The sequence below is a fragment of the Somniosus microcephalus genome, chromosome 3, assembly GCF_052327205.1.
Source record: "Somniosus microcephalus isolate GS21.2 chromosome 3, FLI_Smic_1.0, whole genome shotgun sequence".
Lineage (NCBI taxonomy): Eukaryota > Metazoa > Chordata > Chondrichthyes > Squaliformes > Somniosidae > Somniosus > Somniosus microcephalus.
Window position 1 is genome coordinate 76,555,406 of NC_140989.1, and position 18,736 is coordinate 76,574,141.

Below are 18,736 nucleotides of genomic sequence, written 5' to 3' on the forward strand. Positions count from 1 at the left end.
ATAACAGACTCGCTTTAAATCGGGCAAAGCGATTCTCGGCTTCAGAGGCGGCTCTGTAAGTCTCCAACTCTTTGTTCCTCGGGGATCAAAAGGTATTTGATTTTGGTGGATATCCTAAGAACTGTAAAACTGTAGCGAAGTTAAGATTTGAAAGTAAGGTTCTCTGATAATAGGATTGTAAGTTCTCTCTTTTTGGAACTGTTAATGTTGCAATTGACTCCCCAACTGTAAACTGCATGTTGGTTCTTTAATAAATCTATATATTTTTAAGAATTGTCTCACATAAGACTTCTGTATCAAAAACTCAATCTCTGTACACTCTTTGGTGAGGAGTTGCAGAATTCTGGGGGTGTTTTCCAGACCCTCATAATATCCAGAACGTTACAGTCTAGCTAAACTTATTAAAAGTGCTATCTGGAGGACGGTAACATTTTCAGGTTGTTCCTTTCCTTTAGGGAGATAGTCCGGACCTTTAGACCCAATTAAGTGTCTTTAGGATTCGGCTACCTCAAACTTTAGTTGAAAGTGAACATCTTGAGAAATACGCCTGATCCAGGGTAGCTCTAAAAAGGGGCTAGGACTAGTAATTATCCCTTCATCCTCGCATTGAAAAATAAAACATTTTGGTATGGTAGTTGCACACGTCACTGAGTTCCGTTTGAGTGACGGGGAAAGGCAAGTACATTGCAAAGTGTGGTCTGCCCAGCAGATAGGGTGACTGTGCACTTGATGTACATTATGAAACATACAGGGAAGGCTAATAATGGGAAGGGTCTAGAGGGACATTGGGATAAAGTGCCCTATATAATGGTCTGCTGAATGGTTCCTGCAGCTGCAAAATGATGCTTGTGCTGATGCTTCTTCTGGTTTTTTCAGCAGTTCAGCAGCACCCTCCCCGTTCTTCAAAAAGACTTTTTTTTTTTTTTTTTTTTTAAGGATGCCTCAAGTTGTAAAGGTCTGGATAAAGCAACAGACCACAGTGATCCTGGAAACATTGTCTCAGTTGTACTGAAGGATGCTCCCAGACCTGTCGAGGCATCAGAAGTGCTGCCTCAGCAATCCAATGATGTGCTCAATAATGGATCTGGTGGAGACATGCACCTCATTGTATTGGAGCCTTTCTGGTGTGCGGGAATGCTACAGTGGGGTCATGAGCCAAGGCAACAGCAGGTATTCTCGCCTTCCCGGGATCCAACCTTCAACCTGCTGGGCATCTGCAGATAATGGCACAGTGGACTGCTGTAAAATGAACGCATAATGACTGCTGCCAGGGAATCTGGCATTCACCAATAGTAACTGGCGCAGATGGTCTCACAAGCTGATAAATGATGAAATAAAAATCTTTGCGGTTTGTTTATAGGATGCGCTCGTCTGCAGCAGTTTATAGGACTATGTGGATACCAATGACATTCTGGACTTGGAGAATGTTGCCATTTGAAAAGAAAACTGGGGCTCTGTCCCATTACTTGCCGTTATCGATGGGAACAGTGATGTACCTACTTGCTGTACCAAACAAGGAATCAGTCATCTGTTTTGAACAGTGATGCACTGCAGCCTGAGGTTACTAATGTTCCCACTAGTCCCCGGAAACATTCAGAGGCAAGAGATTTAAGGCCACTGTCACCTTCTGGAGCCAGACCAACTGGCAGCATCATGTCTGCCCTAGAGGGCTGCCTGCAACATGTTGCACAATTCTGTCACTGCCTCCCTGATGAAATGAAGCCTCTGAGGCACTGCTCCTCTGCAAGGTTAATGGGGTAATGGTCGGTAGAAGCCTCCCCCCTGCAATGATGCCACACTCTCGATGGCATTCAAAAGTTCCCCATGTCCTCCCGTAGCACATGTATGTTGGGATTCAAAATGAGACCACATTGTGGCAAGGAGGATGGTGGGAGCAGAAAACTGTGCAACTCCCCAGCTCTCCTCAATAGCTCCTGGACACTTCAATTCTACTGCAGCAACAAACTTTTAAATGATGGTCTCCTTCTCAAAAGTCGAGTTACCAATCACAATCCAAGTTGGTGCCTGTCTCCAAGTGTTTATGGATTTCAGACAAAGCCTTGAAGCAGAGAATGCCCAGGTTATATGGATGCAATAGGTGACAGACCGGCAACCAGCTTTAGGGGTGGAAACAGCCATGGAGTCTAGGTTGACATAATTTCCTGCACTTTTAAATTCAGCATCTGTTTCAGGAGCTATGTTTCTGTCTTCAACTAGCCAGTAACTAGAAATGCAGATCAAGTGCAAACAGGATGGAGACTAGTACAGGAAACTCTCGTTTAAACGGCAGCTAAATATCCAGAATTCTCTAATAACCGGCAAAATTCATACTCCGAAAACAACACCTCAATAACCGGAAATGTTGCAGAGTCAGAGTCTCCCGCGGTGGCCGAGTTAGTCAGTGGGGGTAGCTCTCCAAACTGCCACTACTCGGCTTCTTGGCGCTGTCGGATGTCTGAACACCTCAATAACAGGAGTCTGACTCTCCCGCGCTGCCGGTAGTCTCTTCCGATCCGCCATTTTTCTGTGTGTCTCCCGCACTGCCGGTAGTCTTTTCCGATCTGCCATTTTTCTGTGTGTCTCTCCATTTTTATCGTGAATTATCTCACCCATCTTGCATTATGGAATTCCCAAAAGTTGGTCCAAGCAAAACGAAGAGAGTGGCGTTAACTTTAAAAACAGAAAATCGAGATATGCCAACGACTAGAAAAGGGGAGCGAAGCGTATCAACATTATGAATGAATTCAAAATCGGTTCGTCAACAACATACAACATCAAATCGCAGAAGGATTAAGCTGCTCAAGTTTTATTCAAGCTCGGAGACATCCAAGAGTGTAGAGAAACGGCGTACGCTTCGTAAGCCTAAGCTTGAAGAGCTGGATACCGTGCTTTATGAGAGTGATTTTCTCTTAAGCGTTCAGAGGGTGTTCCACTTTCCGGACCCATGCTAATCGAGAAAGCGAAGGATTTCTACGTAAAGATGGAGCTCACTGACAAAGTGTGCTTTCTCCGAGGGATGGCTAACGTGGTTCAAGTTACGGCACGGGATACGACGACTCGATAGAGAAGAAATCAGCTGATCACGACGCCGCAGAAGAATACTGCGATTATTTCAATCGGATCGTGCAACATGGTTTGTCGCCAGCACAGATATACAATGCCGATGAAACTAGCTTATTTTGGAGGTTTTTGCCAGAATCAACACTTGTGGGCTAGTGAGGCTAATGCTTCAGGTTACAAGAAAAATAAAGATCGTGTAACCGTGCTAACATGTGCGAACGCTGCTGGATCACACCGGGTTAAACTTCTTGTTATTGGGAAGTATAAAAATCCCCGTGCCTTTAAAAATGCGAGGCACTTACCTGTTGAGTACAAAGCTCAAAGAAATGCTTGGATGGATAAGGAAATCTTTTCGTATTGGTTCCATCATATTTTTGTTCCATCTGTGAGGGAACATTTCCGTAAAATAGGGAAACCTGAAGATAGCAAATGCATTTTATTGCTTGATAATTGTAGAGCCCATCCGCATGAAGCCGAGTTGGTTTCGGGAAATATTGTCACCATTTATTTGCAACCAAATGTAACTTCTCTCATACAACCCATGGACCAGGGCGTTATCCAAAATCTCAAGTGTCATTACAAGAAAGACTTCCTACGTAAACTGATAAACCAAGATGACAATATTCACGCATTTCAGAAGGAATACAATCTTAAAGATGCCATCTTTAATGTTGCATGTTCCTGGAACTTGGTGAAAGGTCACACTTTGAGGCAAGCCTGGTGCAAATTGTGGCCTTCTGTAATGTTTGCTGAAGGTTCTTCTTCAGAGGAGGAATTTCATGGGTTCAATGTTCATCCCAAGAGTATAATAATGGAAATGGCTGGCATGGTGAAAAATGTAGGCCCAGCAAACCCTCTACGTAACCTCAGTGAAAGTGATACTGAGCAGTGGGTTGATGCAGTTAGAGAAGTTGCTGTTGTGCATATGCTAAGTGATGATGAAATAATTGAGACGGTTTTGAATCCAAAGAAAGAAAAGGAAAGCGAGATGGAAGGTGAAGAGGATGAGATTTCTGAAGAGAAGATGATTTCTTGAGCTAAAGCTGCAGAAGGATTTGCTTTAATCCTCCAATTTGCTGAAATGTAGCCTTGCTACTCTGCCCAAGAAGTTATGCACCTCCATATTCTGCATTCCACCTTTCTACAAAAAAGGCAAGAGTCCACTAAGCAAGCAGACATCCGGGACATGTTTAAGAAAGCTTCCAAAAAGAGTTGAAGCAGTGGAAGTGCCTGAAGAATCTGTTGGAAGTGCATGATCCTGATGACCCAGCTGGCATGGATATTCCTGATGAACCAGCTGACTTGGAATAAGTGTACAGTCAACTACAGTACTGTATAGTTGTTTAATTACTTAACAGTAAAACAAAACTTATACAGTAAAGAGTTATGGATTACCCTCAACTGGCAGTACTGTACTTAAGCATCTTCCACCATCCATTTAACACAACATTCTGTAGGCGAGTACCCAATTACTGTATACTGCACATTTCTTGATTTTTTTATTTTTGTTTGTTAAAAATAGCCTCGGTAGATAACCCTCTCCGTCATCCGGAATTTTTAATCAACCGGCACCATCCTGGTCCCGTCGGTGCCGGATACCAAAGAGTTTCCTGTACATGGGGCAATCACCCATTTCACCCCCCTCTGTGCAACACCCTACAAATAGGTCCCCACAGGGATTTATAGAGAGGAAAGAAAAAAAATGTTCATTCTGTCTCCAACGGAAGTTTTCAGTTTATTCTATAGATGTGTATCTCCCAGTCCTGTTGGAACCTTCACAAGTCTGGGAGCGGAGAGCTACTGATATTTATTGTGACAAATCAAGATATCTGTAGGTGTAATATTCATCTGTGGGCACTGAAGGCACCCAGTTACATCCACAGAATAAAAAAAAAACTGCAACTTTTCAAACATCAGATTTCAAATCGGCTACAAACCTTAGCAAACAGCTCAATCAAGGCAGCCCGGTCAGGGAAGTCAAAGTGCTTGGAGTAGAAGTGATGAAGGGCAGCAATGTCACTCTCAATCAGCTCTCTTTTTTCATTATCCAATTTATCAAGGTCTGAATCAAGCAGAAATAAAGTCAATTAAAGAGACTGGATTGAAACTGGTTGCTCAGAAATCAGAATGGCCCAGTAATTCCGGGCACAACACGCGAGTACGGACGGGGTACTCACGCATGTGCCCGGAGGAATTTCCGGTTTTCAGCATGCACAGCGCATGCGCTGAAAACCGGCATTTCCTGTCCTCTGACCCAAGGGGTTAAGAGGCAGAACGCGCGCGACTGCACAGGCAGCGCGTGCGCAGTGAAATTCCTTTTTTTTTTTCTCCAGAGTTGCACGTGTGTAAAGGCCTCCGATCTTTACGCATTGAAAAACCACACGCAAGTACTTAGTTTTTCAGGTAAGTGGGCTTTTAGTACAATTGAGAATTTTTTTTTTCCCCCCACAGGTTTGTTATTTTTAAAGAATTTACAGTAAGGTAAGTTTAGTTTTAGCCCCAATTTTTTATATAATTTTTTTTTTCAAATTTTAAAATTGTTTAAAATAGTTTTTCAGAGTTCTTTATTGTTCATTTAAGTAGTGCAATGTTTTTTTAAATTTCCTTTCAGGTTTAAGTAGTGTTTTAGGGCCAGGAGTTTTCATGAGTTTGACAGCTCTTACTGTCAAACTCATGAATGAGTTTCCCCTCCCCTGATTGGCTGTAGTGTGCTCACCTGATCCCAGCCGGCACATCGCACTAACTACGCCGCTGGATCAGGTAAGGACATCGCGCCAACATCTGAACCGGGCCAGTGACAGGAAATGCAAGCAGGCCCGAGCTTCAGATGTCGGCGCGCAGGGCGAGTGCACATCAGGGGCTTGCACGCGCGGCAAGCTCCCGATCCTAATTTCAGGGCCAATATTGCTGTTAAATCTATTGTAATAGGAGATATTGGGGTCAATTTTGCAGTCCCGTGCACCAAAAGATCAAGTGTGCAACTGGCATGGAAGGAGCACTGAGCTGGGTGAGCAAGCCTGACATCAATTTCTTTCCAGCCTCCAATTTTAGTGAGCTGATGTGCTTTCGCCCATTTCATGTGCAAGCCTCATTAAAGCCCCAGAGGTGAAGGAAAAATATTTTAAAATGGCTCAAATGGTATTTCTGCTGGGTTGGCTCTTTTTTCCCCCCCATTTAAATTATGAGCAAGGGAAGCTCTGTGGGCACTGGAGCCCTTAAAAAAAAACCTTTGTTTTTTTTTGTAATTTTAATGCTACTTTTCTAGAATAGATTTTTTCCCACATTTCAGAAATTGTAATTAATTTTTCCAGATAAAATTTATGCCAACCATTCTTATTGCCCTTAAAGGTATGCTTGCTCATCTGACCAGCATCCCACCCTCCGCGCACTGTAAACTTCAGCTCATCAAAAACTCTGCTACCCACATGCTGCCCTGCTTACCCAGCACTCCAGTCCTTGCTGACCTACACTGGAGGCAAGGGGACTGGAAGCCAATTTAACATTCTCACCCTCTTGTTTAAATCCCTTTAGCCCTACAAACACCTCACTGCCCCAAACAATCCCCATTGCTCCAACTCTAGCCTCTTGTGCATCCCCCCTCCTATTGTTAGCCATGCCTTCAGTGATCAAGGTCACATACCCTGGAATTCCCTCCCTAAACCTCTCTGATTCATCACCTTCCTCTCCTCCTTCAAGACCCTCTTTAAAACCCAACTCTCTGACTAAGTATTTGGTCATCCATCCTATTATCATCTTTGGCTCAGCCTCCATTTTTGGCTGATTACACTTCTGTTGAAGCACCTTAGGACATTTTACGTTAAAGGCGCTATATAAATGCAAGTTGTTGTTGAGGTTGTACATGGCACGTGCCATTTATCTGGTACTATTGGTTAGTGCTACCTCGTCAGATTCCTCCCAAGTCCTGCAGACAGCATTCAGACTGGCTGCCTCCTCTTGCCAGGTATAATGCACTGCCAACTTACAAGGGTGGTGCTCTGAAATGGTGAACAGAACAAACCTTCTCACACATACCTCACTTGGCAGAAATGGAAACTCCCCAGGGCAAGGGAGGTCCAAGGTCTCATTGCACTCCTGCAGCTCCTGGTCTACAAGGAAACTTAAATTAAAAATTTTTTTTTTTTAAATATAAAATTTAATCTTCTGGCCCTCAATCCAGCTCCCAGCAAGATTGGCCTAGATAGCTTTCTCACGTTGGTCTGGCAGGGAAGCCACCACTGCTCCCCTGATCAGGCCTCAGGTTGAAATCACAGATCGGATCCCAATTAGGTCATCAGAGCCTGCCCATTGCGCCAAGGTGGTCACTACTGCTTTATTCAGGAAGGCTGCACAATTCATATCCTGCCTAGTGGAAACAGACAACCAAAGGGAGAAAGACAATCAGTCCTACAGATGGTCAGTGATCCTGCAGGAGCAAGGAGCAGCAGCCCGACTAGTGTGGCAATGGTCACCTTTTGCTGCCTGGAAGGATCTAGTCACAAAGGAATTTAGCAGTGACCTTGACTGGTACACAGTGCATTGCAGGTCTTCAGCCAGTGGTTGACATATTTCCCCAATAGCCTCCAGGAGAAAGTGCAACCTTCTGAGGCATTGATAGTCAGAGAAGTCCAAGAAAGATCTTCATGGTCCGTGTGCCCTGGTGAGTGGGTATCAGTGCATAGAGAAGAGAGGCCTTCTGTGAAGCCCAATTCAGCCGACAATCTAACCACTGCAATATCCTCATCTTCATAACATAATGGCTCAAAATTTGCGATCGGAGGCTCCCCGACCTGTAAAAAAAAAAAAATCTACAAATGTACCTGGTGGCCTGAGAGGTATGGAGGCTTGCAACGCTGGGCCTCTCCGGGTATGCGCGGGCAGAGCCCCACATATCTCAGGGGCACATGCGTTTCACAAGCGTCCCTGGGTTCACATGGGCCGGCCCAACCAATAAAAGAAGGGAATCCCCATTCATACTTATGGGAGTTCCATACGTACGGAATCCCCATAAGTATAAATTAGGGATCACTCAAATATATGAACACATGAAAACAACTTTTTAAAATTACATTTGAATGTAATTAAAATGCCATTTGATTAAATATTTTTAAACGAAAATGTAATTTTAGGGAAATTTTTTTTTATACATTTTAACGGGGCTAAAAATAAACTTACCTTATTGGACAGGGTTTTTAAAATATAAATGAGTGATAAAATTTTATTTTTCTAATTTTTTTAAACTCTTGTGCTGGTAAAAGCAGGCCTTACGCCTGCTTCCACCAGGCGCAAGAATTCCACGGCCTTTCAGCGGGCGGAAGTTGAGGATTCTTGACAGATCACAAGTTCCAGGTTTTAGCGCATGTGCTTCGCATGCCTAAACTTAGAACTTGCGCAGCCCCTACGGGCTCGTACACACCTCGTACGCACTCACAGGGGTCGCAAATTACAGCCCATTAGAGGGATTCCAGTGAAGGTAAATCCATGTCCCCAATTAGTACTTCGAGTCGAACAGAGTTAAACTAGCAGCAAATGTCCTGACTGAATCTCCAAAGTACTAAAAAGAGAGATTGAGATGCAGGCAAAGTAACACCAACCTTTAGTGGGCCACAAAAATTGGCCTCTTCAATACCATCTTGCAGCTCCTACTGCCACTTAATATAATGGTGGTAATTGTTTGGGGGTAGAAGTTGGGGAAATATTGAGGAGCTAGCCATCCCCCATGACCCCATATATGAGGTGCATTGGGGTCCCAGCAGGCCTTGGGGGAACTAGTGCTTTTCAGGAAGGATAATTCAGATCCAAATTTTTTGCAACAGATTTGAGACGGTAGCCTCCAAGAACCCATTTACCACCTCAAATCCACCCCAAAACAGGTGGTAATTCAGAGGAAAATCCAGGCCCTGATGTCCAAGACTTTCAAGCAGCAAACTTTTCTTTTATGTTTAAGGGGCAAGCCCAGGCTTCAGTGAAGGTAAGCGCAGAGAAACAGACAACCACTTTGAGTTATGCAGACTCTGAGCTCAAAGGATTAACAGCATCATGTTGAAGGGCTTGTCACAGCAGTTAGATCCTTTTCTTTTGGTAATTTTGAACTAAAAAGGTCACAGAATACAGTAACCCAGTTTTGGCTTCACGCCCTGCGCTGAATACTTACGTGACTCAAACTCACTAACAGTCAGTAATTCCTCTGAAGGTGTTTTCTCGGGTTGCATTTTCTATAATAAAAAGAAAAAACAGAATTTAGATGTGTATTTATTATAGCAAGGATTCAATATGGTAGAGCCAGACATGTTTTAAAACAAAGATCAGTCTACTGGCATTACAGAGCTTGCTCTACAGAGAGCCGGCACGGACTCGATGGGCTGAATGGCCTCCTTCCGTGTTGTTATGACTCTACTCTATTAATGTTAATTTCCAAAATGAGTTAGTTAGTCATTATATACAAGATTGGAGGAGAGGGCCCGATGACAGAGCCAAATAGTATCCTTGGTGCATCTCGCATTCCTAAAGCTGCAGTCTGCTTCCCAACAAGTTCAGGCAATCAGAGCCCAATTAAAGTCTCCTGTCCTCAGTAGATTTCAAGGTACTATACTGCACTAAAACTTCCTCTATAGTATCTTTAAGTTTCCCAACTTTGTCTAGGTACTGTACGCTCATCTCCAGTAAGTTTAGAAACAAACTCACAAGTAACATAGAAGCAAAGTTCTGCCTACAGTCAAATTAATGAAACTATAGGATGACAGCATATCCACCAAAGTTTGTCCCTTTGAAAAGCATAAAATTACTTAAAAAAAAATAAAAACACTGCCTTGCTGAGGTACAGTTCCGTGGATGCCACTCATCCTCCAGTATGTCACCCAAGTTGCCCAAGGTTTAGTTTGAGTACCGTACTCCTTACATTTGCAGGTCTTTGGATACTCAGGAAAGAGCAATGAAAGCACCAACAGCATAATAAATCAAAGTTTAATTTTCACAACAAAGGAGCAGCAAATGGTAGCTGAACAGTGTTAACTGGGATGCAATCAAATACACCCATCGCAATTACAAACCGCATTTGAGGTCCGCAAGCCATTATAGTTAGGCTAGTGTATATAAATATTCCAAAAGGTCACCAATTATTAAACAGTCCACAGGAAAACCAGCCCCCATATCGGAGGTCAACTGGGGTCAGATTGATCACAATGGTTTCTAAACAGGGTCAGAAGTTTTTATTTAAAATGCAATGCTTACTCTAGATTCAATATTTAACTCATTTTTGTTTTTAAAAAGTGTGTTGCCATCCATACCAGCACCTTAAAACTAAGAGGTCATGGAGTGCTGCAAAACACTATTTAATGTCGCCGAATAACTATTAGTGAGGTCACTTGGATGAATAACTTGCAAGCATTCTTTAGTTAACTGAAACATCACTATGGCCTTTGGGAATGTCTGAATCGCTGGGATCCACTGGGGCAATTGTTTTTTTTAAAAATACGTACACCATGGAGGCCCAACTTTTAATTTCTGGCTATTTCACTGGGAAAGAATCACAGAATCTTACAGCACAAAAAGAGGCTATTCAGTCCATCGTGCCGGTGATGGCTCTTTGAAAGACATAGCTTAAGACTAAATATACCAAAAGTGGTCAAAACATACAATTAATAAACCAGGGTACATTTACTAACTTTCTTGCTTTCCGCCCTATTATCTCTCTTCACCCTGTCTCAAGAAGACAGCGACTCACACTGGAATAGTTTGATAGGTGGCAGCGACAGCCTTACAGCATCTCACCCGAGGGTCCATCCCAATCTACACAGAATGTACAGCACAGAAACAGGCCAGTCGGCCCAATTGTTCCATGCTGGTGTTTATGTTTCACATGAGCCTCCTCCCACCCTGTCAGCATTACCTTCTATTCCTTTTTCCCCTCATATGTTTATCTAGCTTCCCCTTAAATGCACTATACTATTCGCCTCAACCACTCCACGTAGTAGCGAGTTCCACATTCTAACCACTCTCTGGGTAAAGAAGTTTCTCCTAAATTTATTAGTGACTATCTTAAATTTATGATGACACCTAGTTTGGGACTCCACAAGTGGAAACATATTCTCTATCCTATCATAATCTATCAGATCAACCCTCAGCCTTCTCTTTTCTAGAGAAAAGAGCGCCAGCCTATTCAGTCTTTTCTGATAAGTATAACTTCTCAGTTCTGGTATCACCCATGTAAAACTTTTTTTTAAAAATTAAAAACCTTTGTTAGTGCCTCTATCCTTTTTATAATATGGAGACCAGAACTGTGCAGAGTCTGGACAACTAATTTCAGCAGGCTATATTATGAGAGGGAGGGAAAGGCAGGGGAATCATATACAACCCTATCCTCGCTAGATATCAACACACATACACTTCCAGCACAAATACGAGTAGTAATCACAAGCTGGGATCCCAGCCAATTTCTAACCTCACCCCACAACCATTCCATGCCCAGAGTGGCTAACTTAGCACAGATAGTAAGCAGCCCAGTCAGATCTCAAAGTATTATTACTCCACAGCTGTTGCCATCTTCCCAACTGACGACGCCAATAATATGGTTCGTCAGTTCATCCATTAATCAGTCACCTCACCTGTTTGACCAGGATTCGAGCCACCAGCCTGACTGTCTCCGAGGGGTTCCAGTTCTGTCCAAATTTGCTCATGGAAGAACATTCCAGTTTGTGCATTGGCCAGTCAGTTTTCTGCAAGAAAAAAAAGAGACAGATTTCAAAAAGTGAAGATTCCAAACCTTTAGAAACATTTTAATTAGAGACTCAACGCACTGGTCTAATTAAAGCAGAATTCCAACACAGCAAATCAACTCAAATTCATTTAGATTACAAGGAGTCCCCAATCCAATATGTGCACAGGAATCTGCAATGCTTGATAAACCCACGTATCTCGCTCAGTCACATCCTGAGAAGAACAGGTGGGATTAATTTATGCTCTTAATCCTATTCCCAAAGTGTGATCTCTACATTCTGGAGGGGTCAGTGGAGATCATGTTACTCCACTCCAATTCATGCGAGTCCCAACTTTGCAGCAGTGAATTAAAAAGCACTCCAGAGGCCAAGCAATACACTACACCAGAATTCACCACAGGGAGCATTTACAGTACAAGGGCAACTCAAGCTATTCCATTTCATTGCCTGTGCAGCACCTTTTTGCTCCTCCAATTTTCTCCCTTTATCTATCCTAATGAAGCAACTTATACTGGAGTATGGTGCTAGGGCAGTAATGGTCCTCCAATGCATAAGATTTAAGTGGCCACTCTCCTTCTGTGAACCTGGACAGAGGACCTTTTGATCACGGTTGTCATCACAACAAAACCAATCCAATTGCTGTCCTCACCCAGTGTCCGCATAAGGTCAGTTCTGGCATAAATCATTGGATGATCAAGAGCAGCAAACCTGTTTATTTAACCTCGGGATGCTGAGAACTGGGGACAATGTAGAATGTGGGGAGGCGGGTGGAAAGAGAAAAGTAGGGAGGATGGAGGGGGAACTGCTTGTGCCACTAGTGAGTTGGGCTTTGATTCACCTACAGGTTACAACGTCTACCTCATTCATGGATATCCTGCATATTTCTGTAGATAAGTTACTAATGAAAATATATTCAAAGTATTGTAGGAGTCTCTGCACTCCTAACAAAGAATCTATAACTTACTGGAAGTTAACAAACTGAATTTATTGTCTAAGAACTTTACAAAACAAGAAACTACAGGAGAAGCTCAAAACAGGTCTTTCCTCTTTCAATCGACACGAGGACTGGCTGGTCCCGCCCTCTACCTCTGACATCATGACGTTTCCCGCCGAAGGGGACGTCACGTGACCACGTCATCGTGTCAGATCGCGATGTTGTCGATCTAGCTCTGTTTAACCAGAGCCAACTTGAAAGGTAATAACATTGGTTACAGACAATTATGTAAGTCACTTAATGGTTTTGCCACATACGCCCCCCCAGAATTGTCTTTAGCGAAAAGAGTCAATCGCTGAGGAGGTCGGACAAGTCTGTTGGACCGACTCCGAAATTCCCGGAAGCACCGAGCGCCATCGCGGCAGCGGGGGAAGTACCGGGACCGGCGTGCATGACTCGTGGCGGTCTATTCGACGGTCTGGTAACGAAAGTGCACGGCGAGCGGCAGCAGCGGGCCTTCGGGCCGAAACGAGCGTGGTAGTAGCAGAAACCGGTCGTCGGAGGCGCCTTTGTCGGAGCCGGGCTCTTCGTGGCGGGGCGTTGCACGAGGGCGCAGTATTGTTGCCGGACCGCGTAAATCTTATCCGCCTCTTCGGCGAGCGCGACGCAGTCTGCGGTTTCTGCTCGGGCGAGGGACGCCTGTACTTGCTCAGGAAGTTGAGTAAGGAACAGTTCGCCAAACAGAAAGCACTGGGGCTCAGACCCCAGGAGAGTCAGCATATGACTCATCATTTCCGAGGGTTTGGAGTCTCCTAACCCTGGTAGAGTCAGTAAACGGCGAGCGTGCTCCGCTTTGGTGAGACCAAATACCTGCAGCAATCGTGTCTTGATGGCGACATACTTGTCAGCAGTCGGAGGACTCTCCAGCAGGCTGATGATTCTCGACGCCGTTGAGCTCTCGAGGGCGGAGACCACGTGGAGATAGCTGGTCTGATCCTGAACGATGTTGCGGAGCTCAAATTGCACCTCGGCTTGCACAAACCAAGAGGCTGCCTGTTGTTCCCAGAATTGGGGGGAGCTTCAAGGCCACTGCGTTGGCCTCCATTACTGGCCTGTGTTCGGCGTTCACCGCGAAAAACGATCGCGAGGAATCGGGGTCACCAATGTAGGAGTCTCTGCACTCCTAACAAAGAATCTATAACTTACTGGAAGTTAACAAACTGAATTTATTGTCTAAGAACTTTACAAAACAAGAAACTACAGGAGAAGCTCAAAACAGGTCTTTCCTCTTTCAATCCACACGAGGACTGGCTGGTCCCGCCCTCTACCTCTGACATCATGAGGTCATCACGTTTCCCGCCAAAGGGGACGTCACGTGGCTCACATGATGACGTCATCGCGTCAGATCGCGATGTTGTCGATCTAGCTCTGTTTAACCAGAGCCAACTTGAAAGGTAATAACATTGGTTACAGACAATTAATGCTAGAGGTAATAACATTGGTTACAGACAATTATGTAAGTCACTTAGTGGTTTTGCCACAGTATCAGAATCTGTAACTGTTGTGGAGATAAAAATACATTGGTATCCAGGTGTTGCCGAGCGCACTCAAGTTGCCAGTGTTGCAAGATCTGCGTGATCCAAAAATACTGACTCGTGCCCCCATGAACAATGTTGCACTTCAGACAGGTTCGTCATCTCAGCCTCCTCCTCCACCACATTGCACAATGCACCAAACCTCCTGTTTCAGGTGAAGACAACAGCAGCTCTTAGAAATCTCATGCACTCACATTTTCTTATAAAAAAAAAGGACTATTTGGCTATTAATTGAGATTCAATTGAAGATTTAATAAAAATCAGCTTTCTAATTCAGTTTCTAGAAAAGCCCTAAAAGGTGAACTTCATTAGTGAAAAGCAAACATTCCACACTGTACAGACACCCATCAGAAACAGTGACCAAATGTACCAAGATATCTGATTAACAACCCTTCCTCAGAGTTACCTCAATGGCACGTTTGGGCCCTGGCAGTGCTTTAATAAAATTGGTCTCATTTCCATTGGTCAAAAATTGTCCTCTGGCCTCCCCAAAGATATAGGGGGAAAAATTTGTTAGCGACCATGTTGGGTCGCTAACATTGCCCGAGCGCTAAATTTAGCGCCCGGCAAAAAATAGCAGCGGCGATCGCTAACTTCAGTTTTAGCGCCCCAAAAGGGAGGTGGAGCACTAATTCAAGCGCTCCGCTTCATTCTTAGGAGCTCTAACCCCGATAATCAGGGCGGTGCGTTCTGCAGCGCTATGCACTGGGCCACGTAGTGCTGCCACATGAAAGACTCTTCCCTCTCATTAAAGGGGAGGGCCCAAGCCCACAACTCTGCGGGGCCCTACATGGACCACCGTGGAGTAGGGTGCAGTGCCAGCAGCCTGGCACTCAAGAAGAGTGTTGGGCTGCCAGATCACGGCACGGACCCTGCGTTCAAAGACGCGACGGGCCGCAACAAGTTGGCCGATTTATTTTTCCCCCCACCTGCCACCTCCCCTTTGCTTACCGCCCCGTGAGCCTCCTGCCACCCCGTTCCCGTCCCGAGTCGGTCGCAGTCATCGCCCAGCGCAGATTCAGGGGGCGCGGGCCAATTCTGCAGGCGGGGCGAAAACGGGGCACTACCGGTTACCGCTAACTCTCACTGAATTTAGCGGGAGTCGTTAGTGGTGAAAAGTCATCTGCGCCCCGTTGGTGTCCCCCCTCCCCCCCAAGGGGCGCAAATGCACCGAATTTCTCACCCATACTGGAGATCGCAAAGTCTCTGTTTGAAGAATGGACTCAGTCGAGAATATTTTTGTGGACTTTATGGGCTGAGGGTGTGGTGGGATTGCCCTGTGCAAATGCGTGGGGGACTGGTTTGTTAAAACTCCAGAGAACGCATGGCAGTTGGCTGTGATAAGAGAACTGTCAGTCATCCAGAATGTATGGGTTCGCCCGATAGTCCTGGAAAAAGGAAAGCGGCCATTGAACTTATTAGAAAGGCCACTCTAATATGCAAAAGCACTTCTCACTTCCATCGAGAAGCAGAACAATGAACCCACTGGCCTCAGCCAGCCGAAAAGGAGCCAGTTTTTTTCCCCCAACACAAAGACCGAAAGATATGTCCCAGACTTAGGGCCATTAATCCAATACGCATGGGTCCGGGGACAACCCATCACTGGAGTGCTCTGGCGAAAAAAGGATTTTAAAGATTAACGGGAAAAGATAGGGGTAACCAGACTACTATAAAGATAGATTATTTTCCACCATTCTCTCTCTCGCTCCCTGCTCCAACAAGATCGAACTAACAAGTATCAGAGAAGCCGACGAGCAGAGCGATCGAAACCGACCGCGTGTGGGGGGGTAAGCACAGTCTCGAGTGTCCCAAGCCAGCAACCCGTGAGCTGCAAGCGCTCAGAGTTTTCTCAGAAGTGAAGTTTTTGGGCTATTCCGAGGGGGAAGCTTCATTTGGTTCAGCCAGGTGAAGGGGTTTATGCAACTGGGTAATTCGTTGGTGGGGTTGAATTAGAGTCCACCATAGCAACAAGGGAATTACTGCTGGTTATAGTCCCCAGTTGTGTACTGTATGTATGTTGTTTGTAACCTGGATTTTATTCTCCACAGAAGACAGTGATTTCGTTTAGTAGTGCATGTTTTAGCCAGTGTATGTTAGACCAAATAAATATAAGTTTGATTTTTCACCGAAGCATTCCTGTCCGTGACTTATTTCATTTACACTCTGAATAATAATTCCCGGGTATAGAACTTTCGTAAGGCGGGGGCGATTCGAACCGTCCGTCTAGCAATTGGGCTAGGATCGAAAACCGCTTACATTTCTTGGCAACCAGCAGCAGAACCTGGGTTAAAGGAGTGTAAATCAGTCATGGACAGCACTTCTGGCGAAAGATCCCAAATGGAGGAAAGGATTTCTTCATGTGTTTAATAAGTCACTAAGAAGTGAGTGCTAGGCTTGTTGCATGCCGAGCATCCGGTGGACACAGCGGCAGAATGGACGGAGGGCAAGGAGCATAGGAGCAGCATTGAAAAGGCGATATGGCTCGTCTGTCTACAAAGACAGGTGCAACTGCTAGATAAGCAGGTTGCTAAGTTAGAGGCAGAGCTCAGGGAGTCCGAGGCACAGTCAGACGCAAGGGCTGTAGTAGGGAGCAGGTTTTGCATGGAGCCAAGGGATGAGAAGCAGGGAAGAATAAGCCAGGAGGAAACCTTCCGTAACCATAAGGAGTTCTTGCAATGCCAGGTAACTGAGGCAAAGGGGAACCAGAGGGTGGTTAGGGAGGAGAACGCTCGCTTGTCGAGTGAGGTGCGAGCCAACCTCGTGGCATTCGCTGCACAAAGGCACGACTGTGGGAGGGCAATAGGGGTGGAGGTCAGAGTAGAAGGAGACCCCATGGCCCGACCACAGAAACAGTACAACTTCCCCAGAGAGGCAGAGGCAGATTTAGAGACGGCATTGGGATCACTGGTTGAGCAGAGTGTGTTGAGACCCATAGTGACCCATGTGAACTCTCCAATTTGGCCGGTTAGGAAACCAGACAATTCGTGGAGAGCCACTGTGGACTATCAGGTGGTTAACAAGAACATCCCAGCCTGTGCCCCCACCATCGCAGCCGTAGCCGACCTGATCGGGAGCATCCTAGCATCCGCGAAAACATTCACGGTGCTGGACATTTCGAACGGATTCTGGTCTATCCCTCTCAAAAAAGGAGGACCAGTATAAGTTTGCATTCACTTTCAAGGGTCAGCAGTACACATGGACCTGCCTTCCCCAAGGGTTTCATAACAGTCCTTCTATTTTCCAATGTATGGCCAACTGTTTAATCTTCACGGTGGCGTCCCCGATAACTCTCTTAACCCATCATATGCCCACTCAGATGCTTCTGGATGGGAGGATAAAGGACAGCACAGTGAGCAGTGCACGCATTGCTCGTTGGACTTTATTGCTCCCATATGAATTTGAGTGTGAAAGGCCTCTGAGCCCAAGCTCGCCGCAGATTTGATCTACCCAGGGGTGGCCCACAAATGTTCTGTTGAAGGGGTATGGGACGTAGACATAGGGTTTCGGGCTGGGATCCATCCCACGGGCCGCGAGATCTATGTAGACGGGTCCAGTACAGTGGTGGCCAGGGAGCGACTCACTGGATGCGGGATTTTTGACCCAAAGGCAGGCATTGCCAAGGCCATTAAACTCCCGAGCACCATGAGCGCCCAGCACGCTGAACTGTCGGCGGTGGTGTATGTGGTTACCCACTCTGAAGAGTTCCCTACACGATTTGCCCGGACAGCATGTTCACTTGCAATTTGTGTACAGAATATTTAGCCATTTGGTTTTGTCACGGGTTCACATCTGCAGACGGGAAACCCCTAGCAACCAAGCCATTGTTGCGGCAGATCATAACATCGATAGGAACCCAGGGGGATTTCTATATCCACAAAGTCAAGGCCCATTCTAAGACAGAACCCCGTGCGGAGGGCAATCAGCAGGCTGATGTGCTGGCCAAAGAGGGTGCTCGAACGGGCACGTTTTGTGATCGATACGGGTCGAGTCTGGTAGCAGCGATCAGAGACAGAGGTGGGACCCAAGGGAGTGCAGGGGTAGCACTGGCCCCGGACCTAAAGATGGTCCAGGCATGGGAGACCGCCCTAAAGACTGTTCTGGAGACGCTGGCTAAGGGAGATAAAGTAAAGTAGAGGGTCCATACGGAGTGGCAGTTATTACGATAAAGGAAGAGATGGTTTTCAGAGGGGAACAGTGGGTAGTTCCGCAGCAGCACCGGAGGGAATTCCTTCAGTTGGCTCACGAGGGTCCAGGAGCGGGGCGCCCTGGGCCAGAGACCACCTGGCAACGGGTGGAACAGGCAGGGTAGTGGCCGCAACTGAGGGAGGACGTCCACGACTTCTGCGCGGATTATTGGTGTGTGCTGCAAACAACCCTGACCCCCAGAAAAAGGAAGGTATCCATAGGACACACTAGGAGAGTGGCGGGACCATGGC

The 18,736-nt window shown here is 45.7% G+C and overlaps 1 protein-coding gene across 4 annotated transcripts in view; it reads right to left on the reverse strand.

Moving 5' to 3' along the window:
* Window positions 1-18,736, reverse strand: part of LOC147121150 (N-lysine methyltransferase SMYD2-like) — a 73,216-nt gene that overhangs the window by 24,925 nt on the left and 29,555 nt on the right. For all 4 annotated transcript variants that reach the window (XR_015077330.1, XM_085981186.1, XM_085981182.1 and 1 more), the window contains 3 exons: window positions 11,661-11,771; window positions 9,212-9,272; window positions 4,998-5,122 (listed from right to left, as the gene is read on the reverse strand). Coding sequence is in view for 3 of the 4 variants with exons in the window: in XM_085981186.1 (XP_085837312.1) it covers window positions 4,998-5,122; window positions 9,212-9,272; window positions 11,661-11,771 (297 nt within the window). In the remaining variant the exon portion in view is untranslated. The remainder of the gene's footprint in view (window positions 1-4,997; window positions 5,123-9,211; window positions 9,273-11,660; window positions 11,772-18,736) is intronic.